This window comes from Aquarana catesbeiana, linkage group LG02 (genome assembly GCF_042186555.1).
Source record: "Aquarana catesbeiana isolate 2022-GZ linkage group LG02, ASM4218655v1, whole genome shotgun sequence".
Lineage (NCBI taxonomy): Eukaryota > Metazoa > Chordata > Amphibia > Anura > Ranidae > Aquarana > Aquarana catesbeiana.
This window is the reverse complement of record NC_133325.1, coordinates 444,877,822-444,896,330: the sequence shown is the minus strand read 5'-3', so window position 1 is coordinate 444,896,330 and position 18,509 is coordinate 444,877,822. Positions and strand designations below refer to the sequence as shown.

The 18,509-nt window shown below is 40.0% G+C and overlaps 1 protein-coding gene across 4 annotated transcripts in view; it reads right to left on the bottom strand.

The window, feature by feature from the left end:
• PTPRU (protein tyrosine phosphatase receptor type U) overlaps positions 1-18,509 on the bottom strand; it is a 251,462-nt gene that overhangs the window by 84,642 nt on the left and 148,311 nt on the right. Inside the window, exons 11-21 of one of the 4 annotated variants that reach the window (XM_073615565.1) lie at positions 18,082-18,184; positions 15,084-15,357; positions 14,911-14,947; positions 14,388-14,526; positions 14,203-14,232; positions 13,623-13,774; positions 13,224-13,414; positions 12,311-12,380; positions 12,153-12,229; positions 2,635-2,652; positions 1,451-1,487 (exon numbers count right to left, since the gene is read on the bottom strand). In XM_073615565.1, coding sequence (XP_073471666.1) covers positions 1,451-1,487; positions 2,635-2,652; positions 12,153-12,229; positions 12,311-12,380; positions 13,224-13,414; positions 13,623-13,774; positions 14,203-14,232; positions 14,388-14,526; positions 14,911-14,947; positions 15,084-15,357; positions 18,082-18,184 — 1,128 coding nt within the window. The remainder of the gene's footprint in view (positions 1-1,450; positions 1,488-2,634; positions 2,653-12,152; positions 12,230-12,310; positions 12,381-13,223; positions 13,415-13,622; positions 13,775-14,202; positions 14,233-14,387; positions 14,527-14,910; positions 14,948-15,083; positions 15,358-18,081; positions 18,185-18,509) is intronic. The other 3 variants (XM_073615567.1, XM_073615566.1, XM_073615568.1) reach the window with 3 other exon arrangements.

Sequence of the window (18,509 nt, the reverse complement as noted above, 5' to 3'; positions counted from 1 at the left end):
GTATCTTATGCAACTCTGCCTTTCAGAAAACATGAGCCATTAGAAAACATGAGCGCTTTTAGCAAACATAAGCCTTTTAGCAAACATGAGCTTTTAGCAAGCATGAGCTTTTAGCAAGCATAAGCTTTTAGCAAACATAAGCTTTTAGCAAACATGAGCTTTTAGCAAACATGAGCTTTTAGCAAGCATAAGCTTTTAGCAAACATAAGCTTTTAGCAAACATGAGCTTTTAGCAAACATGAGTTTAAGCCAGTTTGCAAGTATGCACCTGTTCAACTGCACCAGGCCCCATACTAGTTTTGCACCAAATGCACATTATGCTGGAGGCACAACACTTTAACCTGCTACCCATACAGGGGTGTATCGACTTACAGTTGTACAGGCCCCTCGGGTTAAGCAGTAAGTATGCAGTATAAAATCATGACTTGAATGGCCACACAGTTCTCCCATAGTAAAAATTCACGTCATTAGTATCCATGGACTACTATTATGTCTCAAGAAGCCCTGTTGAACCTGCCGTCCACATTGTAAACATGGCTGCCCCTCCACTTCCTGCCTATAGAAATAGGCCCCTGTGCCCTCTAGTGGCTGGAGGAGAAACGACAGACCATACTCCTAAGAGGTAAACAGAGCATGTTTTAAACAGTACACTGCCCTTAAGGGCTACTGAGAGAAGACCAGACAGTCAGACCTCTTTTTTTTTTTTTTTTAGAGAAGCTCCAAAAAAAATGCGGTCTTACCATTCCTGCTGCAGGACTCTGAGCATAACAGGAGTCCAATCTTCACCCATCACAGCAGACTTTGTCATAAAAGACCTTCAGGGACTGGGTCCCCCATAATGTTGGGTCCACTCCCCTGGCTGGACCTGTATCGTACCCTGCAGGAAAGCACCTTGGTCAGAACAAACACTGCACAGGGTTCCATTACGCAGGGTCCAGCGCTGTAAAGCTGCATTACAGGCAAACCTTGAGGAATTTTTTCTCCTTCTAATGAGGCTAGGGTACCATCCATTTTAGCTGACAGCTTTTTTTGAATGGATCTGAATGAAATCCATGATTCTAAATAGAACCGTCCAGACCTCCAAGTATGCTCCAAGAGCACATCTATCATATCAGTGACCAACACCTTACAGACACTGACGAAAAAACTGAAGTACTTCCTGCGTAGGAGGGGTTATATGGGGAGGGCTTCCTGTTTGACTATCTGCCAGTGTCCATTCACCTATAGGTGGCGTATAACCCATATAGTCATTCTTATGGCTGCTCTGTGTCCTGTGATGTACGATGAAGAAAAATTATATCTATTTGCTTTTGGATTATTTTTTTCATAAAATTGTTTATGCTCAGTTGTATACATTACCAGGTATCTCAAAAAAGTTTGACATTAGGATTTTTGTTAGCAGCATTAATACCAATGAAACAGTAGTTCTGATTTTACCATTACCACCTACCTTGTGTTGCAATGAAGTGGTTTGATCTGTGATATCCCTACAAATGAAAGAAAAAAAGTAAATATGAACATTACAGTGCTACCTTCCAGTCTGTCCAAAAATCCCACCATGCATTTCAGCAAGCACTGTGATCCCACAAAGAGACAGGTAAAGTAATAGGCTCAGGGGTGAACAGACAAATGGTGTGTGCTTATCAAATAACACTTACACCACAATCTTTACAGGACTCAAACAAATTCTAAAAAAACAAGATTTGGGGTAGTGTCACATGGATGCATACTGCGATCAGCGCTTAGAGCTCTATTAGCCTGTCCAATGTAATCAATGTTCATGGAGCACATATGTTCCAAATGTAATCAGTGCTAATCCTGTTTACAGGCAAAAAGAAAATTTATGAAAAGAATGGACAAGAAAAAGTGTGTGTTGCTTGTAGCAACCAGTCAGCATTCAGATATTTCTGTATTACAGAAGAAAGAATACGTCACTTAACTGCTTGTTACAGGCAATGTAGTCACTTTTCTTTACTCTACGTTTTAATTAGTGAGACCACATAGTGCCATGTGACTCTACTCATAAAATAAAGACAAAAGAGAATAAAAATGAGAGCTTAATGGTGAAATGACAGGTGGAGAGGAAGCCATTCTTAAGAGATGCCTTCAAAAAAAAAAAAAATCTTGTTTTAGGTAACAGTTAGTGACAAACTAAAAGCTCAAGCTGAAATCAAAAGCAAAACATAGCTATATGTTATACCAAGTTTGAATTAATATCATGGTTATGAATTTGTAATCTGTACCAGATTACTAACCTTTGACTGAATGACGTATTTGTATGGAAAATGAAGATGAATGAAATATGGAGCATTATTAGAGGAAGAAAGTGAGGAGCAGAGATTCCTGAGAAATATTAGGTAAATAGAGAAAGCATGAAATAGATCATGTACAGAGGGGCTTAGGAAAGGAAAATGAAAGAATAAAAAGGGCGACTGTAGAAGAAAATAAGGACAGAAGTACAAGGGATTGGGGGGAAGAAGCTGGAAGTTATTGATATATTAGAATTTATGTTTTTTAAGCAGAGGGTACTAGTTGTCTTAGTATAATAAAGTGGTATAATTCCAGCACTTATCCCAGGCACTAATGCACCTGGATTTGGAAGGTGGGAGATAGGATCACAAGCTTGATACTCACTTCTCTGTTAATCCGGATCTACCGGTGATCCCATAGACAGAATAACAGAATGACGGGGCCAGAGATGTCAAGGAAAGCAGAGAAAAGGGGCAATAAGAAAAATGGAAGACAGATGAACGAAGACAGAAAATGAGAGCGGAAATAAACATCGACATTGAAATGAAAAGAGAGAACCAGGGCAGTGGAGAGATGGTGGAGAAGAAGAGAGATGGAGAAAGTTAGAGACATTTATAGAACCGGTCATTATCATATGAGACCAGTTATGTCAAATAAATGGGAGACAGTGGCGAGGATAAGGATACAAAATGTAGAATACAGATAGAAGGGCAGCAGAGAAAAGAAAAGGATAAAGATGCATTAGCAGAAACAAAAGAAAGGGGCAGTATAAGAAGTTAAAGGCACCAGTCACTTTACAACATAGCAGATATAAACTAGGAAGAACAAGCATACAAGTGGAATAAAATGTGATTCTAGAGTTACTGCACATTATTATAGAAAACCGGTACCATGTTTTAGATAAAATAGGGTCAAGTATTTTACAAATACATAAGGTAACACATAAGCTATCACAACACACGTCTGAATAAGGAACAATGCCTTAAGCTGGTCATATACTGCTCTAATTACGGATAATTCAGCAGGAAATTCGAGGAGTGGGGGCAGCTTGTAGGCACCACCCTACTCATCAAAAATGAACCAAGTGGTAAATTGTTGGTTGAACAAGCATTGCATCAAATTTGATGCAGTCACTGTTGGGGTAATTCAGCAGCTGTGAGTCCCACCAGCTCCTTAATACAACAGACAACAGTGGAGATTCCTTCATCAGCCCACATAGATGGATAGCTATACATGCACAGCTCTCCCCACCCTTGCTAAACAGTGTAAATGAAAGAATCACCCCTGCTGGCCATTGTATTCAGATAGCTGGCATCTGCAGCCCTCATAATACCCAAACAATGACTGCATCTTATTGATGCAGTCATTGTGCAACCCACAATTTTCCATCCGGCTACCTCAACAAAGCAAGAATCAGACAAAATGCAAGCTATGTATAAAATGCTTAAAGTGATTGTAAAGGCTATGTTTTTGGTCCTAAAATTAAAAAAGAGGTTTATACTTACCCACTGTCTGCAATGGTATTGCACACAGAGGTCCCTAGAGTTCCCCATCAGTGTTCTCTGCTCTGCCTCTTCTGTGTGTGCTCCCATAGCAAGCCACTTGCTATGGGGGCACACTAACAGGCACATGCTTGAATTGGGCTGTGTGGGTCTATAGACACACATAGCGTGGCTTGGCCCTGCCCCCTTCTTCCTCACAGGATTTAATTAACAGCAGCCAATAGCTTCTGCTCCTCTCAATCTGTCCTGTGAGAAGAGGAACAGAGAACAGTGCTGCTGCAGATGGGCACAGCACTGGATTGAGCGAGGGATGGATTGAGAGAGTATTTGGGGAAAGTAATGAACAGGTAGTGGGACAGAGAATGCATTAAGTTAAAAAAATTATTGGACTTTATAACCACCTTTAAGAGTAAATACGTATATTTTCAACAGTAGTTAATAAATCTGATGGGTAGCCCAGGAGTCCCAGGAGTTTTGAAAAGAAATGCAGAAGATGGAATCTTACATTTTGTATAATAAATAGAAATACTTTTAAAGCAAGTACTTGACCATTGTGTAAGAGATAGGACCATTAAGGGATCCATCTAGTGTGCAATTTGTTTAGCAGTTTAAGTATAGCGGTATAAATAGCTTGTTAGAATTCCTGGCACTGTTTAGGATTCATTTAGAGTGTTTAAGATGTTTACCTCAGGAGTTTTAATATTTTATTATTAGTATTATTTTGGAGTTATCTGCTTTAAGAAAACTATTCTTCCTGATTATGAATGATGAGTTTATTCAAAAAGACAACTGTTTTAAAGGTGACAGGACAACTTTAATAGAAAACCTGATGGTATGTTAAGGCATAGGTTGCTTGTCACACATTTATAGCGCACCACAATGCACAGATGTGCACAATATCTGTGCTGCGTTAAAAAGAAGGTGCGTTGCACTGACAGACCCTTCAAAATAATTGGGCTGCCTTAAAGCAGAACTATGGGCAAAACTTTGTTTTTTCCATTTTGGATAGAGTAAGGGAGAGTAATAACCCAGATTTTTTTTCGCCATCTCTGTCCCATTGTGGAGATTTCCCTTCACTTCCTGTCCCATAGCCAAACAGGAAGTGATAGGATATCTCTGCAAATTAAAGGAATTTTTTGGGGACCCCCAGCTCACCAGAACTTGTGTCCCCATTGGAAGATTTCCCATTTATTTTTCTGGGGACAACCCAAAAATTGGGGTTTTCTTTTTACTTTCACTTTCAATGATAATGGTAAACAGGACAAATAGCACAGACAGCAATACAAACTGACAGGGGATCTAATCTCTCTCCACTCTGTCCAAAACAAAAATAAAAAGTTTTGCCTTTAGTTATATTTTAATGTAATGAACATAATAATGTACGTGAAAACACTGCAACAATGCGAATCCAGGACACAGGCTCTTTAGTCTTAGCGATGGTTCATAAGCAGCTACCAGGTGATTAGGCACTGACAAAAATAATGCTGCACAGTCGTCCCCTATTTATAACTCTTCCCACTCCCAGCTAGCCACAGCTTTGCATTAAGCATATGGGAGATCATAAAGAACATAGGGGAGAGACCTGTGTCCTGTGTCCTATAATGAAAGAAAAAGTTTTAATGGTAAGTCACACAGTTCATAACGCATGATCCTAAGTCTTTGCCCCAATGGACATCCAACAGCTGTTCAACTAGGGGGGTGGGCAACAAAAAAACAAACAAACGCTAATAGGCCCAGGAAGGATGACGAATGAATAAGATTGCTGAAAAAAGGTTGAAGCTGAGAGGTACACTTTCACAGAGCATACCACTTCAAGACAGTGGAAAGAAATTTCCTTGAGATGTTTTGGAGGAGAAGAGGACAATGTCCTGGTTGGTGGTTGAAGAAGAAAACCACCTCAAGGAGGAAAAAGGCTTTGGGCCTCAAGACAACCTTGTCCTTGTGTAACACTAGGGAAGGCTCATTACAGAATAAGGACACTAAGTCAGAGACCCGCCACACAGAGGCAATAGCAAATTAGCAATAAGAATGGCCACATTGAAAGTGAGACCAGCTAAGGCAATATCCCTAATAGACTTGATGGGCGGCTTCTGAGGGGCCAAAAGAACTAGGTTAATATTCCATGGAGTTACAGGGGAAATGTATAGGGGAAAAAAAATGGTGCCATACCCTACACAAAGTCCTTAACTAAGGAACGAGAGGCCAACGGTCTTTAAAACAAAATGATCAAGGCCAAGACTTTTCCCTTGATGGTACTCAAGGTCTGATCTAAAGAAGACCGGAAGAAGGACAAGATGGGTCCCATGAAATATTTCATAGGGATGACAATTCCTTGTCTTCCCCAATGCAAAGTAGGCTTTCCAGGTGCAATGATAGATTTTGCAAGAAGTTAACTTAGCCTTCAAGAGTGTAGGGATGACTGAATTCGATAGGCCCCTGTCTCCTAGGACCTGGACTTCAACAGCCATGCCATTAAACCAAAGTCAGAGAAGCAGAATGGGGAAAAGGCCTTTGGGATGATCCAGCAGGCTCCCATTCCATGGCTCCAACACACCATTTAAAGTGTCACAGCCTGTGCTCCTCTTCAGCCAAAGGCAAAAGAACTCCAGCACAGTGAGAAGCAAAGCAGGTCACCAGCTCTGTATTTACTGTGGCAGATGTCTTCACACACTGGACGGGATTTAATGAACCCGAATCCATCCTGTTCTGAACTCCCTGATGGGTCCACTCCTGGTGAGGTCTTCATGGACAGAACTACGCTGCTGGCAGACCGTGGCCCTGAACATGACTGGACCTTTAACGCACCCTGCGACTAACTCAACATGATATACCACTAACTAAAGTGAGTGTCCACACAAATTCCAATGCCCAAAGAGATATTACAGGCCCATCTTCTCCAGACATCATCCAGGTACAGCCCTCCAAAGGCTTGGCCGAGGAGTCAACCAATCCAGAAGCCACAGAAAGTAGCTGCAGCAGATATGGTACAGCCAAAAATCTTGTTAGAACAATCCTCCAAAAAAAAAAAAAAAAAAAAAAAAAAAAAGAGGCATGATTTTCTCAGAAGAGAGAATATGTCTATAATCCGCAAACACTTGCAAAAAATTGTGCCAAGCTGTGAATAGATATGGCTATTTTTTTGCCAGTGTCCTAACACCTCAAGGAAGCTGCATATAACCCATGGTTAACTAAAGATTCTGTGTCCTTTACTGTATGACTAAGGTTGACCAACAGATTCCTTCATCCGGGGTAAAATGGCACAGATGGCAAATCTTCCACTGGGGCTGGTGGCTGTAAGAATACCCAAAAAGCAGCTGCACGTGACTGGATGCACATACCATCTACCAATTTTCTGCACGGCTACTTTGACTTTTCAATAGAAGGATGTCAGGCACAAGGGTACCGATAGCCCTACCCACAAAGCAAATTTTGGCAGGTTGATCAGGAACTAGACAAAATTCAATAAATGTATGACCAGCTTAAGAAAGAATTTCTCTGGTGAATATATTATGCATGCAAAAACTAGTTTTGAGGAAGAAAAACAAGAAAATGTTTTGATGGCAAGATACATGTAATGCCAAGTGTCATAAATTGAAAATTCACTAAATAATGGGGGTTATTTACTAAAAGAAAATCCACTTTGCACTGCAAGTGCACTTGGAAGTAAAGTCGCTGTAGATCCGAGGGGGACATGCGAGGAAAATAAAAAACAGCATTTTAGCTTGCACATGATTGGATGATAAAATCAGCAGAGCTTCCCCTCATTTCAGATCTATCCCTTAGATTTAGAGCGACTGCACTTCCAAGTGCACTTGCAGTGCAAAGTGGATTTGCCTTTCTTAAATAACCCCCAATGTGTTTAATTTTGAGATCAAGGAGTTGTGAAGTGCATGGAAGTCTCTGCTCATTTTCAAAACACAGATTTAAAAGTGTAAGTTCACTTTTTCAGGTGAACGAGTGAAAAAGTGAGAAAACACTAACCCTCCAACCCCGATCACCACTGCAAGTATCTCCGTGGGTAGGTGTTAGTTCACCTTTCCATTTTTTTGCTGAAAAGGTGAACTTACACTTTAAGCATATAAAGTAAGTTAACATTGCAGTGTATAAGCTTTGATGGCTTTGTATGTGATATAAGTTATCTATTGTTAAGTGCAAAGTGTAGACTAGCAAGAAGGAAAGTTTAGTTTTTCGCTATCCGATTTCCGCTGGAAAAGTCAAATGTTCCATTGCAACCATGGAAGAATGCAGAAATATATATTTTTTTAAAAGTGGACTGTAAAAAACAGAAGTAACCTTTGGTTGACTATATTTACATTGCTTATCTTAATCTTTACTAGGTTTATTTTTGCAATAAAAGATCACATGACACCAGAATAAAAGGATGAGGCTTTTGTACTGGTTATCATAAATCTAGTACCTAGGCAACATAAACAATACAAACAGCCACCATTTGTTACAGTTATAAAATTGTTTCCCATTATTCCGATCTCATTCTTTCACTCTAGTGCCCACAGGATGTTATAAGCATTACGGCACCCCACAAGCTCACATCTGAAGCCTTGGATATAGACATAGAAGAGATTTATTCTATGTGATAATGAACTGACACTAGACTTCAAATCATGATAAGGGCCTCTGTTTATCATTTAACACACACTGTTCTTAACCGAGGAGCCAGCCTGGTTTCTAAAAAAAACATTCACAACACATTTTAAATGAAAATTGAAGTTACTTTGCAAAAACAGTGCTCATTCCAAATGGTACATGACACATCCAGTGTATTTTAGTGGATATTATAGATGATAACAGTCTGGCCCAAATGCAGGCATTTTAAGGACAATAGTCATTACATTGGTGCTCAAGGTTCAGCATTCCAAAGTGTTACAGGGAACATAAACTTAAATGTGCTGGCACGCAGTACGGACAAAGCAGCTGCAACCTATTGTACTTTGGCAAACAAGCATGTTAATTGTGATGGAAGAGTGTGATAATAGCCTATTGTGCCATACAATCAAGGTGTGCAGATAGAAAAAATAGAGAAAAACGTGGCTGTATTCTGAGTGCATTTACACAGCATTGTCAGTGCATAGTTACCTATCCTTAGCTCTACACGCTTATTTTTATGGATTGGCTGTTCTGTTGACAGTTAACATAAATATAACACATATTTTGTTACCACCAAATACTTCAGGAGGCCCAGAAACAAGACATCATATTATCTATATTTTCATTTTACCAGTGTGTGGCAACTAACTTATTTCATGCTAAATGACTTCACCCATGGCACAGAGTCATATAGCTGCTAGAAGTGTGAAGCACAAAATTGGGATGCCATGAAAGTGAAATGCCACAGGAAACATTTTTCTTTGTTAACAAACTGAGGCAGGGTCTGGTTCCCTTCAACCCTAGCTCAGTACAGTACTCTGCCAGGCTGTGCTAGTGAACTGCTTCTGCCATTAAAAGGAAAAAAAAAAAAACACACTTTGGGTCAATTTGTTTACTTTTACCTATGTGTGAACAGCATTTTTATGTAAATATTTTTAATAGCCAATATAAAATAAATATCTAGTACATGGTATATTCTAACAAAAAAGCCAGATATTCCCTGTATGCTCTTGACACATGCTGTCAGTGTCGGCCCATCCATTAGGGGCGCCCCCCCCCAATCCATGTGTTCGGCCCCCTAACCTACAAGCAGGGTGGCAGACCCATGGATTCCAATGGGGGGGGGGGGGGGGTTGAAGCATATGATTAGAGCCAGAGGCTCTAGTAGGTTTCAAAAAGGGTGGGCTCAGGGCACAGAGCACTGCGCTCCAAGCCCACCCAGTTGTGTGAGAATAGCAAATTAATATTCGCTACTGATCCTCTCCCGGGCAATCAGGAAGTGGGTGCTGAGACCATCACCCGATTGGCTGAATGGACAGGAGATCCTATTAGACGTCTAGGAGGAAGAGGGAGGAGGTGTGTAAAAACAACCACACCCCCTCTGGTTGGTGGCAACCCCCCCGGGGGTCTTGTGGTCCGCCATCCAGCCCCGCACTTACCCTATCTAGGCTCCGAGTGGGCAGTGCTCCCACGGGCGATGAGCGGGCGGCGAGCGGGCATCTCCTCCTCCTCTGCATCACCCTAGGGAGCAGATACTAGTGCTGATGTTAGGCCACTGTCCAATACTGAGTCGGCAGTGGCACCCATTGACATATGTTTTTATGATTCATTTTATTTTGGCTTTTAACTTACAATTCCAATAAATACTACACTATGGAGACTTCATCTGGCTCCCAGTGAGCTTTATTTACTACAGCTACATCTGGATGGTGCGAGTTGCTGAACAGCCTTCCCCACAACAGATGGCGGATCTATACTGAGTGCGTGTTTGCTGCTGTAACGACAGCCAGCTTTTCTGGTGAGTGTCCATTTCACAAGGGTGCGGTGGATGATACTGGAGCACTGTACTGGATCACCTCTTCACTTTTCAAGTCACCACCAAATTATTGTGCACATCTTTGCACTGAACTATTGTGTTTTCACCTATAAGTTTATATTGCTGATCATATAATGGGACTGTGCATTTAAATCTATATTTTTCACTACATTGGTTTTTTATTGTCATCCACATGATTGGACTTCTATATATTTTTTTTTTTTTTTTTTCACTATAGCATTTTTTCACTTTTAACATTTTTTTGGACTTTATTTCAATGTGCTGTCCATTTATAACACAGTATTCTTATCTCATCACTGTTCATTTACTTTTGGCACTACACATAATAAATATGAAAGATTCATACAAAACATGTCTAATTTACAAAAACAAAATTTACTAATGAACAAAATTTAAAAAAATATGAATTCCCTTTGAATGAGTAACCTAAATATTCCTACTGAGGGTAGATAGTACAATACAAAAGTGCTATATGAAAACATGATTTAGGTTAGTCAGAGAGATATTCTGGTTGAAAAAGATGGGCATGGATGTCAGAGGTATACAGCAGGTTATAGAAATCTCCCTGCTAAGATTCTGGGTAGTGTTACAGACATAGAGAAAGGTTGAACTTGTCTAGCAGCGTTTGTTAAGGTATTGCACTAAATTCTGCTTTATCTGCCATGCAAATTTTTAGGAGGTACTTCATGTCCATGGGTCATGTCTCAGCACTCTTCTGTCAAACCTTGCACAGACCTAAAGTCTATGGAAAACTGCTAAAGGATTTACACCTCGGCAAAAAAAAAAAAAGTCATTTATGCAGAGCAAGTGGTTTTTCTTCACTTCCTGAAACTTTTTCTGGGTCAATATTGCACAGCTGAAGCCTATGTATCTCTTTTGATATAGGGTTCCTTTAAAATCAGTCTGCTTATTTATACAAAATATGTGTATGATTATTTAGCACCTTAAAAGGAGAAGTCCAGCCTGAGCTTTTTAGGCTGGGCTTCTCCTCTGGGTCACAGGAGTGCAATTTGTTTTGCACTCCTGTGACCCATTTTCAGCGGAGAGCGGTCTGAAGTCTGCTCTCTGCTGACATCACTGCCATCAGTCGAGGCAGCGCATCATCCCAACTTCCTAAGTCTGGATCCGCCAGCCGACTTGATTGATGGCAGTCTCAGCGAGCCGCTGAGATGGCCTCTCCCCGCCCCTCCACAGCTCAGCGCTCCACTGAGCGTGGAGAAGCAGAGAGGAGAGATGCTGACTGACAGGCAGCAGCTCTCCTCTCGGGGATCTGTGTAAACCGAGCCATCGGCGGTGCTTGGTGGCTCGGTTCTCAGTGCAGAGACGGCGGGGGACAGATGCAGCATCAGTCTCATGCTGCATCCACCTAGGTAAGTATGATTTAAAAAAAAAAAACATACTTCTCTTTTAATACAAAGATGTCAGTTCATATGCTAGGGTATTGTCTTCTGGGACAATTTTAAGCTACAGTTAGTTATCAGTTCTTTCAATTGACTGAAACCCTTTAACAAGTGCTGTGACCAATATTACAGACTGGAAAAACAAATGGCAGGCTAAAAACCAGACTGTCTGCTCATCTTTGCACCTATCGGGAGAATTGGCCAGTCTATGTGGAATAGTGTTATTTACAGCACATCACCAATCCAATTACTGATCTCATTTTGTGTGCAAGAAAAGGCTTATAACATTTGTTCAACCTATCAGCACTTTCATATTTTTAAATGATTGTCTTGCTCCCATGACTACATTTTTTCTGATCTAAGTGAAAGGATTACCACTGTTTGAATTACTGAATATGCTCATATTGCAATCTATTTCTAGAGTTATTTTTGCTGGAAGTAGCCCTTTTACTTTTCATTTCTTCTGTGTGTGTAATGGAGTTACATCATAGTACACAGAAACATTTTCTAGGTGGTGCTCCACACAACTTGTACATATTACATACGTATAATACTTACATCAATGTAGTTGGCATTTATCTCTTCTGAACTGCATTCTGCCTGAAGAGGGTGGAGCCGAACACGATGTCTCTCATCTGAAAATAAAACTAGCCAGTTGTAACCATCAATTCTAAGACCAGCACAAAAGCAGTAGATACCCAAACTAAACCACATACAGTTTGTTGGAGGCTCTTGTCTTCCTTTCCCTTTATCCTTCTTCTTGGTCACATCCCAATCAAAGAAGCTCTGAAATATAATGAACATTGATTAGGTCAGTAAGCGTAATAATTAGGGTTTTTTTTTTGCACATGCAAAATAGTAGGCAGTTCTGTCTTTAAATTAATAAAAAAGACAATGAGAGCAATTCCATCCTAAAACAGCAGTTTTATACCTCAAAGTCTCATTACTCACAGTGCAAGGCTCCATTTTCCTAAACTGAAAAAGTTGTCTCAACACCGAGAAGCTGAATATTACAATTAGGTTCCTAACATGTCGTACATACAAGTATACCTCCACAGGGTTTATCTCACAGATGCACAGGGTAATCTGGCTTGGCAAATGAAAGTGTAACTATGGTCAAATTATTACATTAAGTTCCATGTTGATTTTCAAATATTTCTAGCCTACTCCTAACTAAAGCATCACTCTGGGATCTATACTTTCATTTTAGGAAAATGAAATCTCTACAGTGTGATGCAGAATGTCTCTGTTTACATATAGAAACAAAGGGGTGGGACTGTGACACCTATTTTCTGCCTGTACTAAAATAAAGTCTGCAGGACATGTTTTGCCAAATATCAAAATATGTTCTGTAGCGCTTGTTCTGCCTGTTTTACAACATGCTCTTGAAGCATATTCTCCTGTACTAAAGAGTAGTCTGGAGGGCAAGTTCTGCCAGTTCTAAAAGATCATCTGGAGGACCTGTTCTGTCTGTTTTAGAATGTGGTCTGCAGGGCACGGGAGATTCATTAGAGACTGAGGCATTGAGCTATTCTCAGGAACAACCAAGGCAAAAGATGTTTTAACAAGACAGATGTAACCTATCAATGGCATTTTTCAGTGTTGATAAGATAATTCTGGAGACTATACCTCATATTCTTGTTTAAATCCATAACCCTCTGCAACTTTCATCTGGTTTATGTGTTGGAGAAGATCTGCGACGCGTACAGCAGGGTGTAGTTGCCCTGTGTGATAGGGAGAGCCTTTCCTGCCTCCATTCCTCCGAGGTGACCCTCCCAGAAGGCTGCTTGACTCTGTCACAGAGCCAACACGTTGCTCACCTGAAAAAGATGAAAATGTAAATAAATTCCAGCTATTTTCAGTGTTCACAATCAACGCAAAGTCAGCACAGTATAAAAAAAATCATAATTTGTAATACATGGGACTTATTTTACTGTATAAACTGCACCAAAAGTTGATCTCCTAATGCAGAGTCAAAATCATCTGTCAAATCTGCAAATGCTAGAGTATTTGTCAGAGTGGACTCACCTCGAGAGCCATAGTTATGGAGGAATGTCAGCGCTGCTTCTTCCTGCAATAGCTTTGGTTGATCTGTGATCTTGGCATGTTCCCTAGGAACCGCAGCACAGGAATTCTCATGCCGCACTGGTAAGGCAGACTTTGTCAAACCCATTGGTTTTCTGTGAAAATCAGGAAGTAGCTCAATAATTAACACGTTGTATTTCTCCCATCACTAATGCTACAAAGTGTAAATTAAACTTGAAAAATGTACTTAATTCTTGATATTACCTGAAATATATATGGCTGGGAATACAAAAATGGATAGCTAAACCATATCCCTCCATCTACCAAAGAAAAGCCAAGTATCCCCACCAGGCCAGGAGACATTAGCTTATCAAATATAAAGTCTTTTAGCAAGGTATGCCCTAGATTTTAACAAAACTAGCAGGAGAGTAAGTAAGTTATCTACATTGCTATTCTTGGGTATCTCAGGTAGACCTTGTTCATTGATTTTAACAAAGTTCACTATGTAAATCTCAAGCTTTTGTCTGATTTGATAAGCCCTAATTTTTATATGCTTTTGTCAGACTTCTGCAGTCATACTTACGGATAGTAAGCATAAGAAAACTGAGTTCTTCTGGTAGCATTAGAGATAAAAAGGAAAGATTGAGAACTTAATGCAATGTACTAATTATAGTTCAAGGAACATCACATACTAAAAAAAATTTAAAAAAATAACTGCACAATATACTGCGCCACTCAATATACAATTAATAATATCCAGGTACATACCCCTTCCGTACAATGACAATGACAGCACCAAGCAGGACGATGAATACAACCAACCCACCAGCACAGATACCAAGCACAAGTCCCATCTCTTCTGAATGCTGTGGGGCCATAGAGAAGCGATGGCTGTCCTTGCAGGGAGCTACCAGAGAGTAAAATAACATATAAGATATGAAGGTACGACCAGAAGATATCTAAAATGACATACAAAGATTGAATTAGAACAATGATGTTTGGTGGATAAAAAGAGATCAAATAGCAGGATGTCAATACAGAAAGAATGACAAAACTGACAGACTGTAAAACATAGTACAGGAAGAGGATAAAGACCATTTTAATAGGACAAAATGTCACTAGAAGGTTTGAAAGGCAAAAAAATGCATGACAGTATCACAGAGAGCAGAAGGGATATGTAAATAAGTGAGATTGCAGGAGGTGGTGCAGTAATCAATAGTAGAATAAATGAGATAAAAGAGATGTAAAAGAAAAATGTATAACACTTTGGAACAATAAATCTGGTTGTCACCTTTCCTGGCAATCCTAACACAGTTTAGACGTGTTTCCTGTAAAGAAAGTGAGCAACATATGTTTAATGGTAAAAGACATTTTATTTGACATATTCTAAGTACCTATGCATAAAGAGGCCTTCTTTCTGGATCACAATAATTAAATTATCTCACATTTGTCTGATAGACTTACCCCACGATGATGGCTGGCAGCTTGCAGGTAGATAAGATAGCCTTTCCGGGGATCAAGTGGTGGGTTCCAATAGCCTCCATAGCTGCGATTGTCACCAACTATAAAGGGAGTGTCCCGAGGCAATTCACTGGGCGGAAGTTCTGCTCCTACATAACTAGTGGCTCCCTCTATTTCTGCTTCTTCATATCCACCTGCCGCCGGGAAGCAGCCCGGAACAGCAAGCTCACGTCGAGATCGGCCGGAGCTTTCACCCTCAACCAGAACCTGATAAAAGCTGAAAACAACAAACATGTATGTTAAAAAGCAAAACATGTTTTTTGTGGTAAAAAAACATCTCAGATCTTGGCAAGTTAGTCAATTAATAATCAACTCATCAGATAACCATGACCTCTTATGTAGAAAAAGGTCACATGTTATAATAAACACTGCGCAATTCAATTTTCTCCATTGGTCTTTGTTGACTTTATGGTGTTGTGGTGACTAGATGGAGAGTAGTATTCCTGATATCCTGGAAAGTGGAGGCTAAGGATGAATTGAGTTTTCCCTTGTAAAGAAAGCACACTGTAACCTTCTTATTCCTTTTTTTCTAACTCTGTTTATTGCAAAAAGGTATGACAGAGAATCCAAATCACAACATAATAAACACATGCTTATATAAAACATCAGTTCTGTACATGAAATACTGCAGTGGTGCAATAAATGGTGATACATATAAACAACAAATAGGCATTTCCTAGATTAAGTGTATTGTTTTAAATTCACATAGAAAACATATTCCCATGGAAGACTTGCGCTCAACATATCTTAGGAGCTATAAGGAAAATGGGATAAAATCCCCAGAGTTGTTAACGTAAAAGTAGATGCACACCACACATCCCATATTTTATTATGTTTGCAAGGGCAACCCCTGTATTCATAGATGACCATTTCATATGGAATAACTTGGTTAACTGCGTGCACCCACTGGCTCACCATAAGTGGGGAGGGCTGCATCTATTTGGGGGCAATACATTTACCAGCTAGGAACAATGTTTTGCACAACAGAATTCTAATGTATCTAGGCTAACGTTCTTCATCTAATAAGCCCACCTTCTTATTTTTTATTTTTTATAAGAGGTTATGGTTATCTGGTGAGTGAGCACTTTTTATTAGAGTCACATGTGTGATCACGGAGGAATTGGTCATTAGATAGGGCACATTGGTGGAGTGATAAGAAGGAAAATTGAAGGAGTACCTCATAACATTAAAGTGTTACTAAACCCACAACAGTAAAATCAGTCTGTATATGCAGTAAAGCGTGCTTGTTATACTAACTGTGGAATCTAAGGGGTTCATCCTCTGCATTGTGTAAAAAGGCTGTTTGATCCTGTCTTCTATGATCCTCCCCTTCTTTTACTGTCCCCAATCCATTTGCTGATAGAACAGAGCCCCAGGGGGCATTCTGCATATGCTCAGTTTGGTGTGTATTGCTAGAGAGTTTTTGTTTTTTTGGGGAGGGTGCATGTGATCAGCACAGGGCCAATCAGCACTATCCAGACAGGGGGTCAGGGGTCATGCAGCCTCATAGGACAGTCAAAGGAGAATGAAAACTCCTCCTACAAGCTTTAACCAATGCTCGGCCAGACACTGATAAAAGTCAAAATACTGCTATATACTGCTGATTAGAAAAGGTTTTTAGCAGTTTAGATTTACTAAAATAATTGCACTTTTATATTCTGTGTACTGTGGGAGACCAGATATAGTGAATGCAGGGTTCTGGGTTTAGTAACACTTGATTTTGGCACAGCACTTATATTGGGACACTTATCACATGAGCATGAGGTACCCCAGATGACGTAATCTTAAGACAAAACGTGCGTCAGGTGGACAGGACTTGCTGACGTCATTGCGTTAGATCTCCCGAGGGAACAGGTGTTTGCATGCCGGCCGGCCGGCCCATATGCTGTTTTTATCTTTCCGCTTGTAAGTGCACATTTTATCCTTCAAATAAACATTTGTATCAGTATTTCACCATGGGAAGTTCCCTCTTCTTTACTTCTGGGTAATATCTGGCATACCACTGAGTCCTGGCTTGATGTCCTTCGAGCTCTGCATCTCGGACCCCCTAGGACAGTGATGGCGAACCTTGGCACCCCAGATGTTTTGGAACTACATTTCCCATGATGCTCAACTACACTGCAGAGTGTATGAGCATCATGGGAAATGTAGTTCCAAAACATCTGGGGTGCCAAGGTTCGCCATCACTGCCCTAGGACAAGACCCTGGCTGGGTGATTAGCCGCAAGCTGTCTTTTGCTTGCTTTCTGGTAAGCGTACATTTCTTATGATGGAAGATCACACATCTATATTATATCACTTTAGTGGATTATTTGGACTTTGTCTTTTACAAGGTTTACATTCACTCTTGGATCACAATATATTCATAAGATTTTGGTACATTCAATTGTTTTGTTTCTTTTTGACCATTTTCACATTTATTTATATGTGTTCATTTCTATATTGTTTAGCCCTGGTTCATCACTAGTGGTCTTACTGTTTAGCACAGCTATTTTATCCACACTAGATTCTACATGTATGTATTCCATATATTAGTTGCTGCTTTACAATCACTTTTAGTTTAGTTTCTGTTAGGAGCACAGTATTCTCTTCTTTTAAGTCTCCACTCCAGCAATGAGTCAGAATGCTCTTCTAAGTTACTAAAGCCAATATTAATCTCCAGCATTAGCCAAAACCAGTATTCACCTCTGCAGCCCACTGCACATTTGCTGCATCCGTAGCCTTGCTGCATCCACAGGAAAAGGACTTGTTTGTTTGTATGCCTAGTGTTATTTTTAAAAATGACCCTGCTTTTATGACCGATTTAAAAATGAAAAAAAGACAAGGAGGGATGTGATTGACTCTATGTTCTTTTGATAAAATATAGCAAAATATGTTAGTGGTATGCAATAAATAGTGCCAACAGTTAAAAAGACATATTCAACAAAGGCAGAGAAATTTACCTGACAGGAGATCCTCTTCCTTGTGCAGGCCTTAAGAGAACCGTAATGGTTTGATCGGTTTCAGCAATCGGTGCAGGTAGGTCTCGGTAATCAAAAGCAGGTGCTAGAGGGAGAAAACAGCAACTTAGTTGTTATAAAGTTACATACTGTATATTGCTGACTATAACTTGACTGGTGTAGTGCTGACTTACCGGCTGCCGTGACCACACTTGACTTCCCACCTTACCCACCTTCTATGAATAAGACACGACCACTGTAGAATGGATTTAAATGGCCATAGCAGCCTTTTATTACTAAAAAAAATAAAAACATTAACAATACATCTTTTATCACATTCCATGAAGATAAACTTTACCCCACTAATGTACACTAACTGACTGTCTTAGTGCAGTTATTTGGAGGCAAGCATGGTCTACCGAATCGGCTGT